The sequence below is a fragment of the Candoia aspera genome, chromosome 10 (genome assembly GCF_035149785.1).
Source record: "Candoia aspera isolate rCanAsp1 chromosome 10, rCanAsp1.hap2, whole genome shotgun sequence".
Taxonomy (NCBI): Eukaryota; Metazoa; Chordata; class Lepidosauria; order Squamata; family Boidae; genus Candoia; species Candoia aspera.
In genome coordinates, this window is record NC_086162.1 from 17,977,153 (window position 1) to 17,994,346 (window position 17,194).

Genomic DNA, 17,194 nt, shown 5'->3' on the forward strand with positions numbered 1-17,194 from the left:
TAGGCCACTTTTGATAGAGATTTTGCTTGCATTGGACTAGAAATGACTTTTTTTTTCTCGTACATAGCAAGGGTCAAAGTTGAGATTTAGTTATGTCCTTCGTACTTCAAAGTGTGCAAGTACAACAGCAAGGACGTTTTTAGGAGAAGAGCTAATCAGCAGCTGTGAACTGCAAATAAGGCTGCTACAGGAGGGGATGATTAGCAGTTAGATGCATCCATGCAAATGTGAACATATTGACCATTATTTGGACTGTACCATTACTGCTCCATTTGTAGAAAGAACGAGTACATAAAAAGTAGGGGGAAGGAATCCCTCAGGTCCTGAGCTCTTTAAGGCATAGGGTCTTCCCCCACCACTGAGTTGAAGAGTGCTCGACTTATTATTCAGTTGGAAGAACATTGGCTGCCTTATTGCTGCCCCCTACTGTCTCTGTCCCCAGTCACTGCCAGTCATCTGAATTTCCTCCAAGAGAATGGGGCACAACGCTTGACAAACACCACATATTTTGATGCTCCCTTTTGGTGGTGTTGGCCTAAGATGGAAAGATTACTGGTTCAGCTGAGAACAGCTTAAACCCATCTCCCTCATGGGTCAAGGATGAGAGGAAAACATTATTGGAATAGCAGAAAAAGAGGGTGATGGGGCATGTCAGTTCCCTAGTTAGGTGTTAATAGGAAAAAGTCCATAGAGATGAAGGCACCTTTTGGGGGTATGGGTAGAAGGATTAAGCCTCCTCCTTTGGAGTGAAGGTGTGCAGGTGTCCTTGTTCCAAGGCTTAATCCAGTGGTCCTACGAAAGCCACTCTATCTGTCTTCATCTGTTGCTCTGCCTTCTTCTAGAAGAAAACATCACTTAATCTTTGGGCAGCCAGTGAAAGAAGTGGTTGGGGGTGTTGGGGCAAAACTTGCATTTGATCATTTGTGCAATCATTAATTTAGTTAATTGCATATTTCATACAGTATGCTAAATCAAGAGGTCTTGTGGGGAGGTTGCAATGAAAGCTGTTGAATGGTATATATGGCCTTGGGTCTTAGGCAATGCATGCACCTGTGAGTAAAAGCTTTTCTGAAAATTGAGAAGGATAGTTCATATTTTTAAATTAAAGAACAGTTCTGTTCTGTTCTGATGTTGCAAAATTAGCTCTGAGGCTGCTTTGGATATGTAAAATACCCAGGAAAATTGAGGCAAATTTTATAGTGTGCTGTCCTCTGCTGATCAGCCCATGCAATAAATGCTTCTCTGTCTTTACATGTGAAGAAACAAAAATTGTCAGGAATAGATATTGGTGAGCTATTAGTGAAAGAAACACACCTCATGAGACATCTTGGTTAAGTTGACTTGGGACTTGGAGAACCCCACTTCCAATATTGAAGAGTGTCTGGGTGCTTGCATAACTCTCTAGCTGCTTCACTTCAAGATCTTTCAAAATGTGCAAGGCTGTTCAGTTGGGATATCACTCCAGTTTCACTAGATTTCTGGGCAGCTGAATACACCTGGCTAGTACGGACCTCAACTTTCAGAATTCCTCAGGAATCATGACAGACTGAGGATTCTGAGAGTTAAAGTTCACATATCTACAGGGTACCAAGTTTGATTGTGGGGAGAGAACAAATAAAACCCCAAAAAGAGAAAAAATGCATTATTAATTCCATGAAAGAAAATCATGTTCATACCCACATTATCTTGTGATAAACACAAAGTATATGTTCTGTGATTCCTCAAGTTCCTAGAGATCTCTAGAATTCCAGAAGGACCAATGCATAAAAAGAAGCTGAACTGTTTACTCAGCCAAGCACTTCAATTAATATCAGAAACCTTGCTGATCAACCTAAAGACTTAGAACAATGCCCAATATAATGAACATTTATGTATCAATTGTATACAAAAATTTAAGATGTACAACTCATATTTTTATCTCAAAGAGCAGATGCATCACCCATCTGAGGCAAATGACATCCCAAATCTCTGCATGATTGTAGTTATTGCAATAAATTATTCAATAAATTATTGAATTTTTATGATTGATAACCCCTGATCCAGATCCTCCAACGAAGCTCTGCTGTTATAGCGAATTGGTATACTTACCCCCCATCTTTCCTCACAGGAATTCAGAGGAGCTCTGCAGGGCTGTTGGGTTGCTCAAATATTCAACCACATATGTTTCATTGAGGACACAGCCCCTTATTCCTTAATTTTGTGCATTTAGGTAATACACCAATAAATTCTTTCATGGTCAAGCAAGGAGACTCAAGGGAGTCTAATCAAGTCCACATGAAAATTCAAGAACTGCCTATAGTCAAAACCAGTTTTATTTTTTGAGATCATTACAATTATGAAATATATACAATCTGAGTGAACATGATTAGATAAGACTAAGGAGAGTCAGTAGCAGGTCCCCAGTTTAAGAATGAGTTCTGTCCTTAAGTCTGCTCTTAAGTCAAATTTGCATGTAAGTCAGAACAGTCATTTAGCATCAGTTAGTCAAATGTTTATCTTAGTATATAGTATATATTTTACCTTTTTATGCATATGAAACACTTAAAAAACACTTCCAAACACACCAAAACAACTTAAACATAATAATACATGAAGTAGTATTGTGTATTTAACCTGAACATTGTACTTAACTCGAATTTTTAAGATAATAGTCTTTATGGCAGTCTGTTCTTAGCTAGGAGTCATCCATAAACTGGGACGTTCTTAAACTGGGGACCGGCTGTATAGTCATCTATATACAATGTATGAAGACATAATGGATTTTCTTAGATACTTCCTGGCATTGGGACGTATTGGCCTCAGCCAAAGGTAAAAGCAGAAAGTTTTTTTGTAAAAAGAAAATGTCAATTGTACCCAGCTGATAATTTATAGATCATCATTGTTAACAGTTAGTATAAGCAGATACAATTGTACATCAATGTGCCATTTAGTCTAAGATGTATACCAATGGATGCAAGCAGTCAGACTCCATTGTTGGTGATTGTTTAAGCTGAAAATAACACAGGACAGGAACAACCATTCTCCAACTGTTGTCTTCTACTACATGTAATGGACTGCAATTCCAAGAATTGTAGCCAGCCAAGATACCAGGTTGGGTGAGACTCTTCAAAGGGATATACAAGCAGAAAAGGAACATCTGACAGGCTCTAAATCTTTTCCCCATCATGAATTAATATAAGAGAACCATCAAGTGGGTAGACAACCCAACAGCATAAACAGAAGATTATATACAACAGGGAGCAAACCCTACACTCACCTGCACTGATGATGCTACCTAGTCGGGGAATGGAACATCTGCAAGCCAACGACCCAGCTCAGAGAGCACCAAGGACTCCACAGTCCAACCCTGAGCTACAGATATTCTCTTCTATTGGATACACAGAAGAGCTGACCCATCCTATCTTCTTTATGTCTGTTTTTCATTCAGCTGGGGAAGGAGTTCTCACCCTTGGAATTATCCTCTCCTGTATATAAACTTTCTGTTCTCTTCAATCCACAGTGGGACTCAAGCCCCATCTGTTTTCAGTAACTTATCATATGTTCACCCAAACCTCTTTCATGTTCTCATGGTCTTCCCAGAAGTCTGCCATTAGAAAGCAAAGTATAAAGACTTACAGTTTCCTTTTTCATCTGCCTTCCCCTCTAGATTCCAAGTTTGTTCAGTTAACTCCATTACTCATATAATGAAGGTCTTTGTCATGAGTGCCGTTGAGCTGAAGACATCAGCGCAATGGCACACATGACAATATCAAGGAAACAGGGGAAGGGGCTCAAGATAAGTAGCCATCAACTTACAAAGACTGAAGGACAAGAGACAATGGCTAAACGGATCGCGAGGCACACCCAAGCTGTTAGCGCTAACGCAACGGAGATCGCCCAGCTGACAGCAATCACCGGAGGAATAGGGAAACTGATGATGGGCGATCCCGGAACGCCAGCGGGGCCTCGCAACCCCTCACCTACCGGCAGGACAGCGTGTTGGACAAAGGGGGGTGACGTAACCGCGAGTGAGGGGGCGCTGACCGGCGCGGGGTATTTAAACCCCGCACCGGCGCGCTCCTGTCACTCTCAGCTTTTTTCCTATACTGTACCTACACTGCGAATAAATCAGAGCCTGTTTCACAGAATCAGCGTCTGTGTGTTACTCGGAGGTAGGCAGCGCATGACAGTCTTCTACTCTTCCACTGTTAAAATTCTGAGCCAATAAAGGGGGAGCAGAGAGAATGTCGTATGAAATCACTTGTGCAACGTGGACAAGTTGGGCTGAAGGCTAATGACCTAAAGCAAGCTTCCCCAACCATCTTTGTACTCCAATACATCTGAAGGATATAACTGCATGACCTGTGGCTAGGAATGATGAAAATAATAATCCAACACAACTGAGGAACATCAAGTTGAGAAGGGCTGATCTAAAGAAGTTTGGACAACAAAGCTCAAGAATCAAAGAAACATTAAATAATCTGTTAAAATACATTGTTATGACAGCTTGTTAATCCAGTGAAAAGGAATAGATGTGAAATATCATGCAAATCCACTATAACTAGTGAAATTTCAGATTTGGGCTTTGGCCTTCAACATATGATCTGCTGGAGTACAGGATTTTTATTATTATCCTTTAATCCAAGTGCATCCATTAAAGTTATGACATTAAAGTCATAAAGCTGTGCATGCGATTTTATGTAGCAGGAGCCCACCCAGAAGCCACTCCTTAACCAATGACAAATGCCTTGGGAAACTCATCCATCGATGAGCACTTGAAGGACCAGGAGCAAGGTGACACAACAAAAGCATCTAATCAAAAGCCTTAAAGAGCCAATATGCCATGACAGCTTTAGCAATTGGCAAGGACTTTTCTGTCCCATTCCCCTCACATGTGGCCAAGCCAAAGATACCCTCTTTATGTTCCTCTTTTTCCCCCTTCTTCCTTGATTCTTTTTCTTCTTTTTAAAGCAGCAGCAGTTCAGTGGAAAGGGAGGAGGCTAGCAAGGTATCAGCTTAGTATCTGAGTTCCTGGCATTTCATTTCTGAATCACCAACCCACTAGCGTGGGAATTTGTCTGCAGAAAAGAAACAAGAAACAAAGTAGATGAAGCATCTTCAGCTGCCAGGAAAGTGGTGCTTTCTCATCCAGCCTTCCCCAACCTGATAGGCTTCAGATATTCTAGATTCTGACTTCCATCGCCTCCAACCAACATGGGAACATTATTCCAACACATCAAGGGAACATGAATTGGGTTTTTCATTGCCTGGAACTAAAAGAAAAACTGAGCCAAGTCCAGGTTCTCCTTCTTTCCCCAATTAATCAGATCAGTGATGGGGAATCACTGTTGAAGCAATGGGGTCAATAACTGGCTCAAAGGGGGAGGTATGACTTATGATTTGATTTACCTATCCCACCTCCTACCCTTGATTAGACTAGGATTGTGGCAGACATAGTGTCCAACCTTAGATAGCTGCCTAAACTGAAAATGATTTCTCCCACCTCAATCTCTTAAGTTCTCTTTAGCAAACTTTATTAAAGTGAAAGCAGTCATGATACAAGAATTCAAGCTAGTGAACTAGTTTCAATTTATAACCAATATATCCATGTGTACTTTAAGGCAGAGACTTTCTGACTGCCTGTCTCTCCATCTATTGAAGAGAAGTCTTCTCTGATAAAGTGGTTGGGGGATTCAGTTCATTACATGTTCATTAAGCTGCGCTTTTACTATTTCAGGGCTTACAATGCAGGTTTTCTTATTTCCTGCCTCAAAACTGGCAAGAAACTGTGTTACTGATTTTCAGCAATTGTTCCACTGAAATTTCAGAGTTTGGGCAGAGAGCCTTGAGGAGCAAAAAGGAAGGTTAGGTCATCTTGGAGTCACATGGGGGGGGGGCAGGGGAGAGATAAGACAACCATATTTACTGTTTCTGTTGGTACCAAATACTTAACCTTGAAATGAATTAATCCATTTTGATGGTTTGGGCAATGCACTGAAACATGAACTAATCAAACAGGCTGGGTTTGCACAACAGCCTATGTCCTATGTCCAATTAACTAAAGTTTGAACCAAAACTTAGCGTGTTGTGTGAATGGTCTTTAAGTAACTTGATTAAGTATGTTGTGTGAACACAACCACAGACTCGCACAGCAGCTTCTCTGGAGCATCCCCCACTCACATGCCACTTACCTTCATTGCGCGGTAGATCCACCCATGGAAATCGTTAACCTTGGTGTAGACACCAGGCTTACTGGCCAGGGCACAGCCTGTGCCCCAGCTCACAATGCCACAGAGCCGCCAACGTGACCTTTGTGAAATGCTGTCTTCACACATAAAAGGGCCTCCGCTGTCACCCTGCCACGTGGAAGAAACCTGGGCTGAAAACCTGCATTCACATATCATCCCCACTTCTATGTTCATTGAACTGCTATCCCAGAATGCAAAGCCAACATGGCCTTGCTGCCTGGGGATTCTGGGAGTTTGTCCAACACATCTGAAAGAGATCAAGTCAGGGAAAGCTACTATGGTGGACAGGAACAAGGTAACAAGAGAATGCTCAGGAACAGAAATAGGGAGCAGAAGCTGAACCCCCACTTCTTGGGTTTGGTACATTTCAACAGTTACATCTTCTGAATTAACAGCAGCTCGGGAGTAAAATTTTCAATAGGAAAATGCTCCCCAAGTTCTCGTCAAGATTAGTCTCTTCCCCTCCTCTGCTATTGCTTTATTTAAAAAGTCACACGCGGGTAAGTGGTCTTAAGGCAGACCGAGTGTCTACCCTAATGCCCCCCGACTTGGTGTCTTTCAGATGTGTTTGGCAATAGCAGCTTACGTTCCCAGCTGACCCTGCCAATGCCAAGAGTGCACCAAGTTAAGGGCACCAACTTCTAGAGGGCACCAAGCCCAACTCTAAGAGCTCCAAGTGAAGATGAGTGAACGGATTCGCTCTAACAGAGAACAGGCTGTTCACAGCTGGCAAAGAAAAGAATTGAAACCACTTTGTAGAACTGGTCTTGGTTGTCCTTTAACAATTGCCAAGTTTACTCGTTCTGGAAACATCGCTTTTTTTTTTTTTTTACTGAGTCTAATATAGCGTGGCATATTTTTCTTGGACTGCTTTTTGCATCAAAGAAAATTGGCCACACATTCCCCTACTATGCTTGATAGGCCAAAGTTTCCCTTAATGCACCCCCTTTTTTTTTTTCACCTACAGTACCCTACCCCTTCCTCACCATGCCAAACTGACACTACCTGGCAAGCATCTGTGCCTCCAGCTGCAAAGCCAGCGCAGAACATCCTGGGCCTTATCTGACTGCCGTAGTAATCTGGGCCGTTGCAGACACTGGTGCTGATGATGGGTACACGGGCCTCTTGCAGGACATCAGACTGCTGGCCTACAAAGGGGGAGGAGCGAGCCTTATCAAGAGCTGCCTTAGTAGTACAAGAGAGCCTGGTGCTCCATCAGCTCAGTACAGTTTTGCAGTGGTTGGCAACTTCTCTCCAGGCGCTGGGCTTCTGGATGGAAACCTTGGTTCTCCAGATACCTAATACCTTCTCCAGGAACTGGCTGAAGGCCCGTGAATGTAACTTAGCACGTTAAGCCTTTTTATTGCAGAAAAGAAGAGAGCAATATACACAGAAAAGATAGATCACTGAAATACATAGAAATCCAACCCTTATATAAATCTACAGCCCTGGATTTAAATTTTAGTTCATTTTCTTCCTCCACAGCCAGCAGAAACTTGGCCATTCTCTTGACGGCCTTGGAGGGACTTAATCTATATCAGCATGATTGTTCTCTCTATTGTGGGAACTGCTGGCATTCCCTGCTTAGGCCAGGGATAGGGAACCCCCTGCCCTTCCTGACTTATGATTCTCAAAAGCTCTAGACAGCAATGCCAAGGGTGAGGGATGCTGACAGCTGCAGTTCATCAACATCTGGAGAATCAGAGGTTCTCTAGACAGGATCTCAGACTTTTCAGATCCATGTAGTTGTACTTTGGATTTGTGATGCTCTATTATCAACCTACAGTCTTTCCAAAAGTTTCTATTAGGTCTTCCCCAAGCATGGAAGAAGGGCCTCTGGAATGAAAGCCAAACATCTGGAGAAGAGAGTTGGTCTTCATCTCCATTGGAAAGCAGCATGTGTAATCTGGCAGCTTTGCAGGATCTTCAGCAAGGATCTGCAGTCTCACCTTTTCCTGAGCTACTTTGGCTGCAGTTTTAGAACAGAGACTGGCCCATCTCTCTTCCAATCCACTGAGGTTGATTCATGAGTGCTGGAATGGGTCCTACTGTTACTGCCCAAAGAAGTCTGCAAAGTCCAGCATCCCCTAAGGGAGGCAAGACTAAGGGACTAAAGCAAGACTAGAATTGGAATCACATCTTGTGTCTTCCATACAGACGCATCAAAGCTTTGGTGCCAACAAGAATATAATAATATATTATAAATAAATAATAATATAAACTCTGCAACCTATGCAAAGTGGTGGGGGGAACAGGGAAAGAAAGCATTTATCTGCTTGCTTGATGGCCATTGTGTGGCTTACAGTCACAAGAGAGATGCAGGTCTATGCAGGGCAATTAAGGTCAGCCTTTGGCTTCTCACAAATACTCTCCTTATTTTGTGTGCTTTTTTTCTTCCTTTTGGCCCTTCCCTCCTTCCTTCCTTCCTTCCTTCCTTCCTTCCTTCCTTCCTTCCTTCCTTCCTTCCTTCCTTCCTTCTCTCTTTCTTTCTCAAAAAGCAGAAGTCTTCAGTTGAATTAAGCTCTCACACAGCTTGATTGTGGACTCCAGTCGTGCATACACTGCTGCCACCTCGTGGTAGCAAGAGGCCCTTACCATAATATTGTGTGTTGCCCCATCCTGTCACCGTACAGATCTTGCCATCCACCAGAGTTTGCCCCAACGCTGGGAGGCAGATAGGCTGAATAAATTCTGTAAGGAAAAAAAACCCATTGTTATCTTGGGAAGGATTCTTCCTTCCCTGGCTCACAATCATGAGTGGCAAGTGGCTTATGTTAATGGTGTGCAGAAAATTTTTCCTGATTTTTTTAACCCAGTGGGTGGAGGAGAGAATGTGCTTTTGAAGTTTCTCAAAGGCAAAGTGACCTTCAGTGGAATTCTCACCAGATGCTGTTGGCCTTGCACTTCTTTAGGGAGAAGATGGCCAGGGAGCATGTGGACCAATGCTGTCTTCCAATGTACACCTGCACGTTGGCTTCCTGCCCTGCCCTTCAAACCCAAAAGAAGATAGGGAACTGATCCTTCAAGGGACGTGTGGGCAAAAGGGGAGCCATATATAACAGAAAATAACATCACCAGACATCCCTCTGCTACCTCCTCTAAAGCCCAGTCAAAAACCCACCAAGAGAAATTCAGAAGAAATTCTCAAGTATCCTGACATGGAAGACCAGCATCACAACTCAAGAAACTTTTGACAAGTTGCAAGGCAGAGTTTCACTCCGGCTTCGCTCACAGGTCTGGGTGCTTCCCTAAGGACATGGACATCCACTGCAAGCAGGATGATAAATGCTGTTTTCCCACATAGGGCAAATTGACCACACGCATCAACCGTCTGGGGAAAGAGATTCCCTTATTTAGAACGGTTCAGTATAAATACCATTCTAGACCCATACATTTTTGCACCTTTTTTTTTCCAGACTGGTGCCCTGCATTTTTATCGTGTAATTCCTTTGTAGGGATCGAGTGGCCTCCCTGCCCTTCCCAAGAAAGTTGGTAATAATTACAGCAAGGATGCATAACTTATCACCTTTCACAAGAGTGCAGCACTGCAAAAGTTGCTGCTATTTTTTTTTTAAATGCACTGGGAAGGGGAAAATATGAAGCACATAGGAAATATATTAAGTGAATGCAAATAATGTAAAGTTATGTAAATAGACATCAACATTCATCCACATTTTGTCTTGCCCTTGCCCTACCCACTTCTGGATAGCTTTGCTGAAGAAGCCTCTTGCTAAGGACAGTAGAGACTGAGCCCAGAAGGAATAATCCAGGAATAATCCTGTCTGTCTGGGAAGACCGCAACTAGAAAATGGATTTGAAGATACTGCTAGGAAAGAGAGATCCCAAGAGAGCAATTAAAGGACCTCATAGCACTATCTTCAAATCCATCTTCTACTTTCAGATCTTCCAAGACAGAGAGATACTGCTATTAACTCCTTCAGCTGCTCTCTTCCAATCAACCTTTCTACTTTTCCCAATCTCTTTCCAACCTTCCTTCTTCCTTCACTCACTTTCCCTACACAAACTATCTTCCATCTGTTCTCTGACAGCTTTCATTCTAACCCTCAGCCCTAACCCTCAGCATCTCCCTCCTAGTGCCTCTCACGGCCTCTCATGGGTCTGTTTCACTTTCAGGGTTGGCCTCTGCCTTCACACGTTCTGGTTCACCCTTTTTTCCACTTCCAGCTGACTTATGTACGCTGTTTATTCTTTCTGTCTGGATACTGTACCATATCCCACTTCTAACACCATTTGTTAGCCTTTTCCTTAATATGGTACAGATCACAGGCGCAAAGACTGCATTTGTTTTCCCCACAAAAGCTGTTTTACTGTACGGAATTAAACTCCTTTTCCTTACTTCTAAACGTAATGCTAATTTTATGTTTGCTTCTATTTTCCTACCTATCTTTTTCAACTGCCTTTCTAGTACTATGTATGTACAACTATTTCTATCTTATTTAATCTCTGCGTTTCTATCTCTATATTCTATGTCTATGTTCCTATCTCTTCGTTTGTAGCACTATGTTTTCCTAACTTAACTATTTCTTACCAAGGCTGCTTGCGTCACTCTGCCCCCCAGACCCCCACCTTAGATGCCACTGATGAAATGCACCATGTGAGTTCCGCACTGTCGTACTACTGTAAGATGCTGCGCACAAATACAGGAAGGGTGGACTTTGCGCTGTGATGTCATGACCCATGTCATGAGCTACTCCCCCCACCCCCCTGGCAATATGCTCACCATTGAAGGACAGTGGTGTGGCCAAGCGCAACAAGGCAATGTCATTGCTGTTCTCCTCAATATTGGGGTCCACAAAGGGCTGGTACCCACCATGGTACACAATGCTGGCCATGCCCACCTGAAGCCCCTGAGCGGACCGCTGAGATACGGCACCCACGAACACCTGCCACCGGCTCACCATGCGATTCCTTCTGCAAGGCAGACCCAGAAAGAGAAGGTTGGACAGGAGCTGGGATTTGTGGGACTTTGGATTTAGCTGATCTCCTGGGGGCTGGGTGCATCTAACAGGTTTATCTGGGTTAATTAAAGACCTCGCAGCTGCATTCAGATCACAAGCTGAACTTGTTTTGTTGTAACCTTGGTTATGGTTGGTGTTTTTTGGCACGGCTTGCTAAATCCAGAAAACGGCTTAAATGACCAAGCAGAGCACATTGTGCAAACCCTGCTGAGAAGTATTATTTCACTTGCTTCAAAATGCAAAAAGGGAGCCCTGTGGTGTTTGGGGGTTCTCCTTTTCAATGGTGCTTTGGGCCCACGGACTGTGGCTTGAAGGCCAGATACTCAAAAGCAACCTGGTGGCTAGATTTACTCATTGACCAAAGCCATTGTTTATTTAATCAAAGTCTAAGGAATAAGCCACAGTTGTCTGAGTTCATACAGTTTGCTAAGTTTGAAACTAGTGAACTGTATTGTGACTTAGGACCCTGGCTGTATTAAACAAGGTCACAGTCTTAACAAGGAATCTTCAGGGCCTTAGAGAGCAGAGTAAATGCTTTTTGGTGGAGTCCACAATTGGCAATAAAGCCTTCTCCAACCAAATGGCTTTCAGTTCCTTGAATTCCCCAGATGGCATAGCTGTTGCTAAGAATTCTGGGGATTGAAAGTCACACATCTGGAGAGCACTTCTGAGCTCTGAAGTTGCTCATCAACAGTTTACATGCATCCCTAGTGAGCACCCAGAAACATCTGGTCAAACCTTAAGGAATAGCAGCGTTACAAATCTGGATGTCATTCCAAAACATATCTAGTCTGGGACTTACTCTGGAAAGCAGTGAGCTGCTGTAACAACCCATTCATTTGAGATGACGGAGCCGCCACAGAGATGTGTCCCATCATAACGTAGGCTGACTTGCCAGGGCCATTTACCCAAACTGGCATCTTGGCCACCTACAATCCGGTCTACAGGCAACTTTCTGCGCCCACAGTCTGCAAAGCACACAACAGTTAATACATGATCTGATGCAACTTTGCATCCCACATACCTTCAGGACATCACACTAAAACCTTGTTCATGAGTACCAAGGATATCAGAATAACCCAGCTGAGCCCTTGTGATGAGGCTGATAGGCTCCAAAGGACAGTCTAAATTTGAGCAAATCAGAAGACAGGAAAGTTGGATGTAGCATCTGAGTAAGAGAAGAACAGAGAAATATTTGGAGAAAGGTCAGGGTGAGAAAGAAAGACATGGATTGGAGAAAAAGGGGATAGAGAAAGATGGCTAAAGATACCCTTGAAATAGTTTGTGATTTCCATACCTTGGCAGAGGGTTGCCAGGAACTGGCCTGTCAGACATTCACTGTGAGAAAGAGAAGAAAACTCAGGTGTATGGGAGGAGAAGTAAGAGGCATTATCAAGAAAGTGTGAACTCCAGATTCTTGTAGTTTGAACTTTCTGTTGGACACATTTATTATCCTGAATATCTCTAGTTTTGATTTTCTTAAATGATGATGGACTGATCACATTTAGATCCCAGTGATCTTTCAGCATAGACTTCAAGTTGGCCAGTTGGTCTCCCATGGAAAGACAAAACAGTTTAGGAAAGGTGGCAATATCATGTCACTTCTAATCAAGTCCTGGACCAAAAATTATTCTTCATGACTATGCACCAAAACAACCTCATGCTCTCAAGATGCTTTCAACTCCCACAATCCTTAGTCATATTCATCCTAGCTGGAGTTGACGGAAATTAACAAAAACATCTGGAGTACAGCAGGTTGCGTTTCTGGGCTGATAAAGCGGGGAGTCGGCAATAGGACCAGGTTGTTTGAAGGACTGCCTCTTCCCAATTACATCTACCCATCCCATCAGGTCCAGCAGAAGGGGCACATTGTGGGTCCCACCTGCCAAGGAGTTCCATCTGATGGGACCCAGAAGACATGTCTTTGCAACTGTGGCTCTCATCCTGTGGAACATCATTCCCCCCCAAGGTAAGCCCATCCCTCCTTGCCTTCCAGAAAGCCCTTAAAATGTGACCTTGGGGATCCCAAGGGGAGCCTGCAAGGTGGCTGTATCCTGTTTAGGTGATTGTTATTCTCCCGCAATCTTGGTTTTTGTTTTTATTTACGTTTAATTATTTTAATGGGTTATATTGTTTTAACTGTTATTGTTGGTTGATCCTGCTCAGAGTCACATTCAGTGAGATGGGCGGCTATATACATTTGCTAAATAAATAAATGAATGCATTCCTGAACTCAGAAGCATTCAGACTTCTGCCATCAGGAACTGCTACAGGTATTTAAACTGCAGTTCCCATCTTTCTTGCCCATTGGCCATGCTGGCTAGAAATGATAGGTGTTTATGGCATATCATGTACATTCAGGGTTGGAAAGGTATAAGTATTTAAGGAAAGGAAAGGTGGGAGGAATCTAATGGAGCAGCTCAGTGCCTTACCACACGATGATGGCCTCTCTGAGACTTCGCACAAAAGGCAGCCGAGACTCATCCACACAGAAGTAGCCTGATGTTCCATTGGCACCTACACTGTCTGCATCCAGGACTGAATGGGAGAGAGACCTGGAATGGAGACCAACCCAAAGGAAGTCAGCATCCAAGCAATGACTTGGTGTGGTTGCATTACAGTACAGTGTTTTCCATGCTTTGGTAGGCTGTAGCACTGAGCCCAAAGTAGCTAATGCTTCGGGAAAACCTTTCTTTAGGAGGTGCCTCCCTTAATTTCTGATCCACCGTTCTTGGTGCATGATTATGGGATTCCTTTTAAGAGAGCTATGAATGTGCGTGATCCCTGATTGGCTAAGGTGCCAAGTGACTACCAGCTAAAGTTATTAGCCTCAATCCAAATAGAAATCAGTACAGAGAGATGACTTTCACAGCCCTGTTATCTGAGATCCTTCAAAGTTAAAGATGTTAGGGACTGAACCTCTGACATTCTCCAGGTCCTCTGCCACTAACTGACAGCTCTTCTCTCGTTGATGGTGGCACTGCACAGATTTTTTCTGAGATAACGGTATGTTTACATAGGACAGACCCGATTTTATTTAGCAAGTTGACCAACAAGTTGATTCAGGTGCCACTGGAGTCCACCTAATCTCTGGGGACAATCCTATATTGGCACAAACAGTTCTGAGCATTACAGCTTAGTAGTAGAGCTGGGATCAGGTTGAGTCAGTATGACCATCTCTGCCCACCTGCAAGCCCAGCCAGTTGCCAGTGTTGACTTAAACCAGGCTACCTTTGCCTACCCCTCTCACTCCAAACTCCCACCCAAGCTCAGCTAACTGCTATCCCCACTGTTGCTCTTTCCGTGCTTTATGCAAGTGCAAAGCTTGTTCCACAGAGAGAGGGTCTCAAGACCGCAACATTGGCCTATCCTCAATAGTTATACACTCACCTTGGAATCTGAAAGGGGAAATGCATGGATGAAACCACTACAGCCATGCGAAAGGTACAGCTGTTGAAGCAGAGCTAGAAGGGAATAGAATGCTGGGGGCGGGGTAGAAACAAATGATCTCAGGATTGGATAAAAACACTGGGAGATTCTGGGGAAGTAACAATTGCATCACAGAAGAAATGCCCACCAGTGCAGTTTTTCTCAGACGTTTTTGTGACAAGCTTAGCTATTTGCTAAGCTGGCTCAGGATGATGGGGATTGTATTTTACTGCTAGAGGTCACCAGTTTGGGGAAGATTGCCTCGGGTATATGCATCAATAAAAACAATACATCTTAGTGCGATGTGCCTCCCACAAGCCCTCATGGACATCTCAAGCCCCTGTGGACCTTTTCATCACAGCCATGTTCTTGGTGTACCTGACAAATCCCATCTCCTCACAGCTGAGAGCTGCCACCTGAGCATCGGACGAGGAGGAACAAAGGAGCCTCCACTTCCCTTCATTCTCATCATACACAGTCAGACGCAAGTCCTCGGCATTCACCTGAACTGAACAGAAGAAAGTGCAGTGGTAAGATAGGACCGTCCTTGCCACATCCCATCTTCTTTGTTGCCCCAGGTAGACAGGCTGATCCCACCTGTTACAGCAAGAATAGGGATCCGGTAGTTCTCTTGCTGGGCTACTGCATTTGGCAGCCACATTTTTAGTCAGGCTGGCTGGGAATTGGAGGAGCTGCAATTCCATCACTCCTGGAAGCATCAGGCTGGAAAAGGGGAAGCTGTATCACAGGTGGTAGAAGAACCCACAGCCCTGTGTCACATACTCACCAACATATAAGCTTTCGGTTTCACTTCCAAGCACAGACACGACTGCAGTGGGAGATAACAAGTTTGATTAGAACATTGCTCAGATGGAAGACAGTGGCAACAAAAGCAAAATCCATGTTCTACAGAAGTTGAGGCTTATCCTTCACAAGGGGAGACCCCTGGAAATGCCTCTTCTGCTCTGGAGTCCCCCAGTGGTAGCTTAGTAAATGTGACTCATGTGACATGGTAGCTTGTTATTAAAAGTGACCGATTATTACTGTACATAATGTTCCCAGGCAGATGTAGCCCAACGTGAAGATGATGACCATTTCTTGCAAGACCGTTGCGAAGACTTTTAATGAAGCTGAGATGCAACTACTGCAGTCGATCTGGAGAGAGCGCTTTTCACTTCCATATTTAGCCCCATTGCTGCCAACCTGCAGCTGAGAATCACTGGTTCATTGTACATCATGAACAATCCCTCTCTGACTCATAAGGTATCTTACCTATTGCCCAGATCCCAGCTCCAATTCCAGCCAAGAGCAGGAAGCTACTGGCTCCCACTGCCATGACTTTAGGCAGAGTCCAGCTGCATGTTTTAAGGCCTTCTGAAAAGTAGAGCGAGATCATCAGAGAGCAAAGCTCAGAGCTGTCCCCATCGGGCAGAAACTGATGATGAGAAACAGCTCCTCAGCTATCATTATTACCAGAGAGAGGGGTTCCCTTGAATTGGGAAGGGTGCCAGGGGTCTCCCTTGTGAGCAGGCCAGCAGCCTGGCACCTCGCCCAGCTCCCTCAAATGCCTGAAAATGTTCGCCTAAGTCCTGCTCCAACTAGGCAGAGCAGTGGGAGGCTGAGGGTTTAGAGCAGCGGGTCAGGATGTAGCGTCCTGCCAGTGTATATGATGGGTTTTGTAGTATTTTTTTTTAGTATTGCATTAGCAGGCTTGCCTGTAGTGGCAGCTTAGGAATGCTGATTGGAATTGTCGAGACGGCTGGGATAGCTCCAAGGTCAGCTAGCTGGCGTTATCAGTGCTTGTTAGAGTGGATTGTAGCTGGGAGTGAGAAAGGATGGAAGAGAGAATTCAGCAATTAAGGGGCTGGCACGGAGGAGGCAGTGCTGGGGTTTTCGTAACAAGCAATTGCGTGGGCTTTTCCTCAGTCTGGTCCTTAATGTGGACTGATCATCTGTATTAATAAAGACCTCTTTTACCTCATCTGATGATGTGTGATTGAGAGACTCCGAATTAATAACTGGGAACCAGTTCATCACCCAGTGTTTCCCAACCTCAGCAACTTTAGGTACGCCGGCTGGGGGAATTCTGGGAGTTGAAGTGCACGCATCTTAAAGCTGCTGAGGTTGAGAAACACTGGTTTAGAGGAGGAAAAGGGGGAAGATGCGGGGTTTTCCCTTCCCTACTCTTCTCCTACGGTTCAACTCACCGTCTTTTTCAGCCATTTCAAAGGCGATTACTCATCCAAGCTGCTGCCTGGAAATCCAGCTCTTCAGGCCAAGGGGCCTTTGGGATCCGTCCCCAAGTCCTAAGGGCAGAAAGCAAGAAAGATACAGGCCTCCTTCTCTTCTCAGACTTGGTGGAGCAGAACTGAACAGTGCAGGCCAGAAGTCAACCAGTGTTCCTTGTAGAGCTCCCAGAATTCCATCTGAGTACCAGGGCTAAAACTTTTAGCATTTCTTTTTTTTTCAATCATTAGATTTTTATTTTCTTTAGGTCTGGGGGAGGGTTCTAGAGCAAAATGGATGCCTTAAGCTCTGCAGAAGCTTCAAGGAGTTCCT

General features: G+C 44.1%; 1 protein-coding gene across 1 annotated transcript; it reads right to left on the reverse strand.

Moving 5' to 3' along the window:
• Positions 1 to 4,218: 4,218 nt before the first annotated feature.
• Positions 4,219 to 16,858, reverse strand: HPN (hepsin). Its single transcript, XM_063312308.1, has 12 exons — positions 16,843 to 16,858; positions 15,908 to 16,009; positions 15,423 to 15,464; positions 15,014 to 15,143; positions 13,639 to 13,761; positions 12,504 to 12,544; positions 12,009 to 12,174; positions 10,969 to 11,159; positions 8,823 to 8,918; positions 7,233 to 7,375; positions 6,171 to 6,335; positions 4,219 to 5,057 (listed from the first exon to the last, which is right to left on the reverse strand). Exons 1-12 carry the CDS (start codon positions 16,856 to 16,858, stop codon positions 5,019 to 5,021), a joined length of 1,254 nt encoding a protein of 417 aa, XP_063168378.1. The 3' UTR covers positions 4,219 to 5,018.
• Between the last annotated feature and the right edge of the window lie 336 nt (positions 16,859 to 17,194).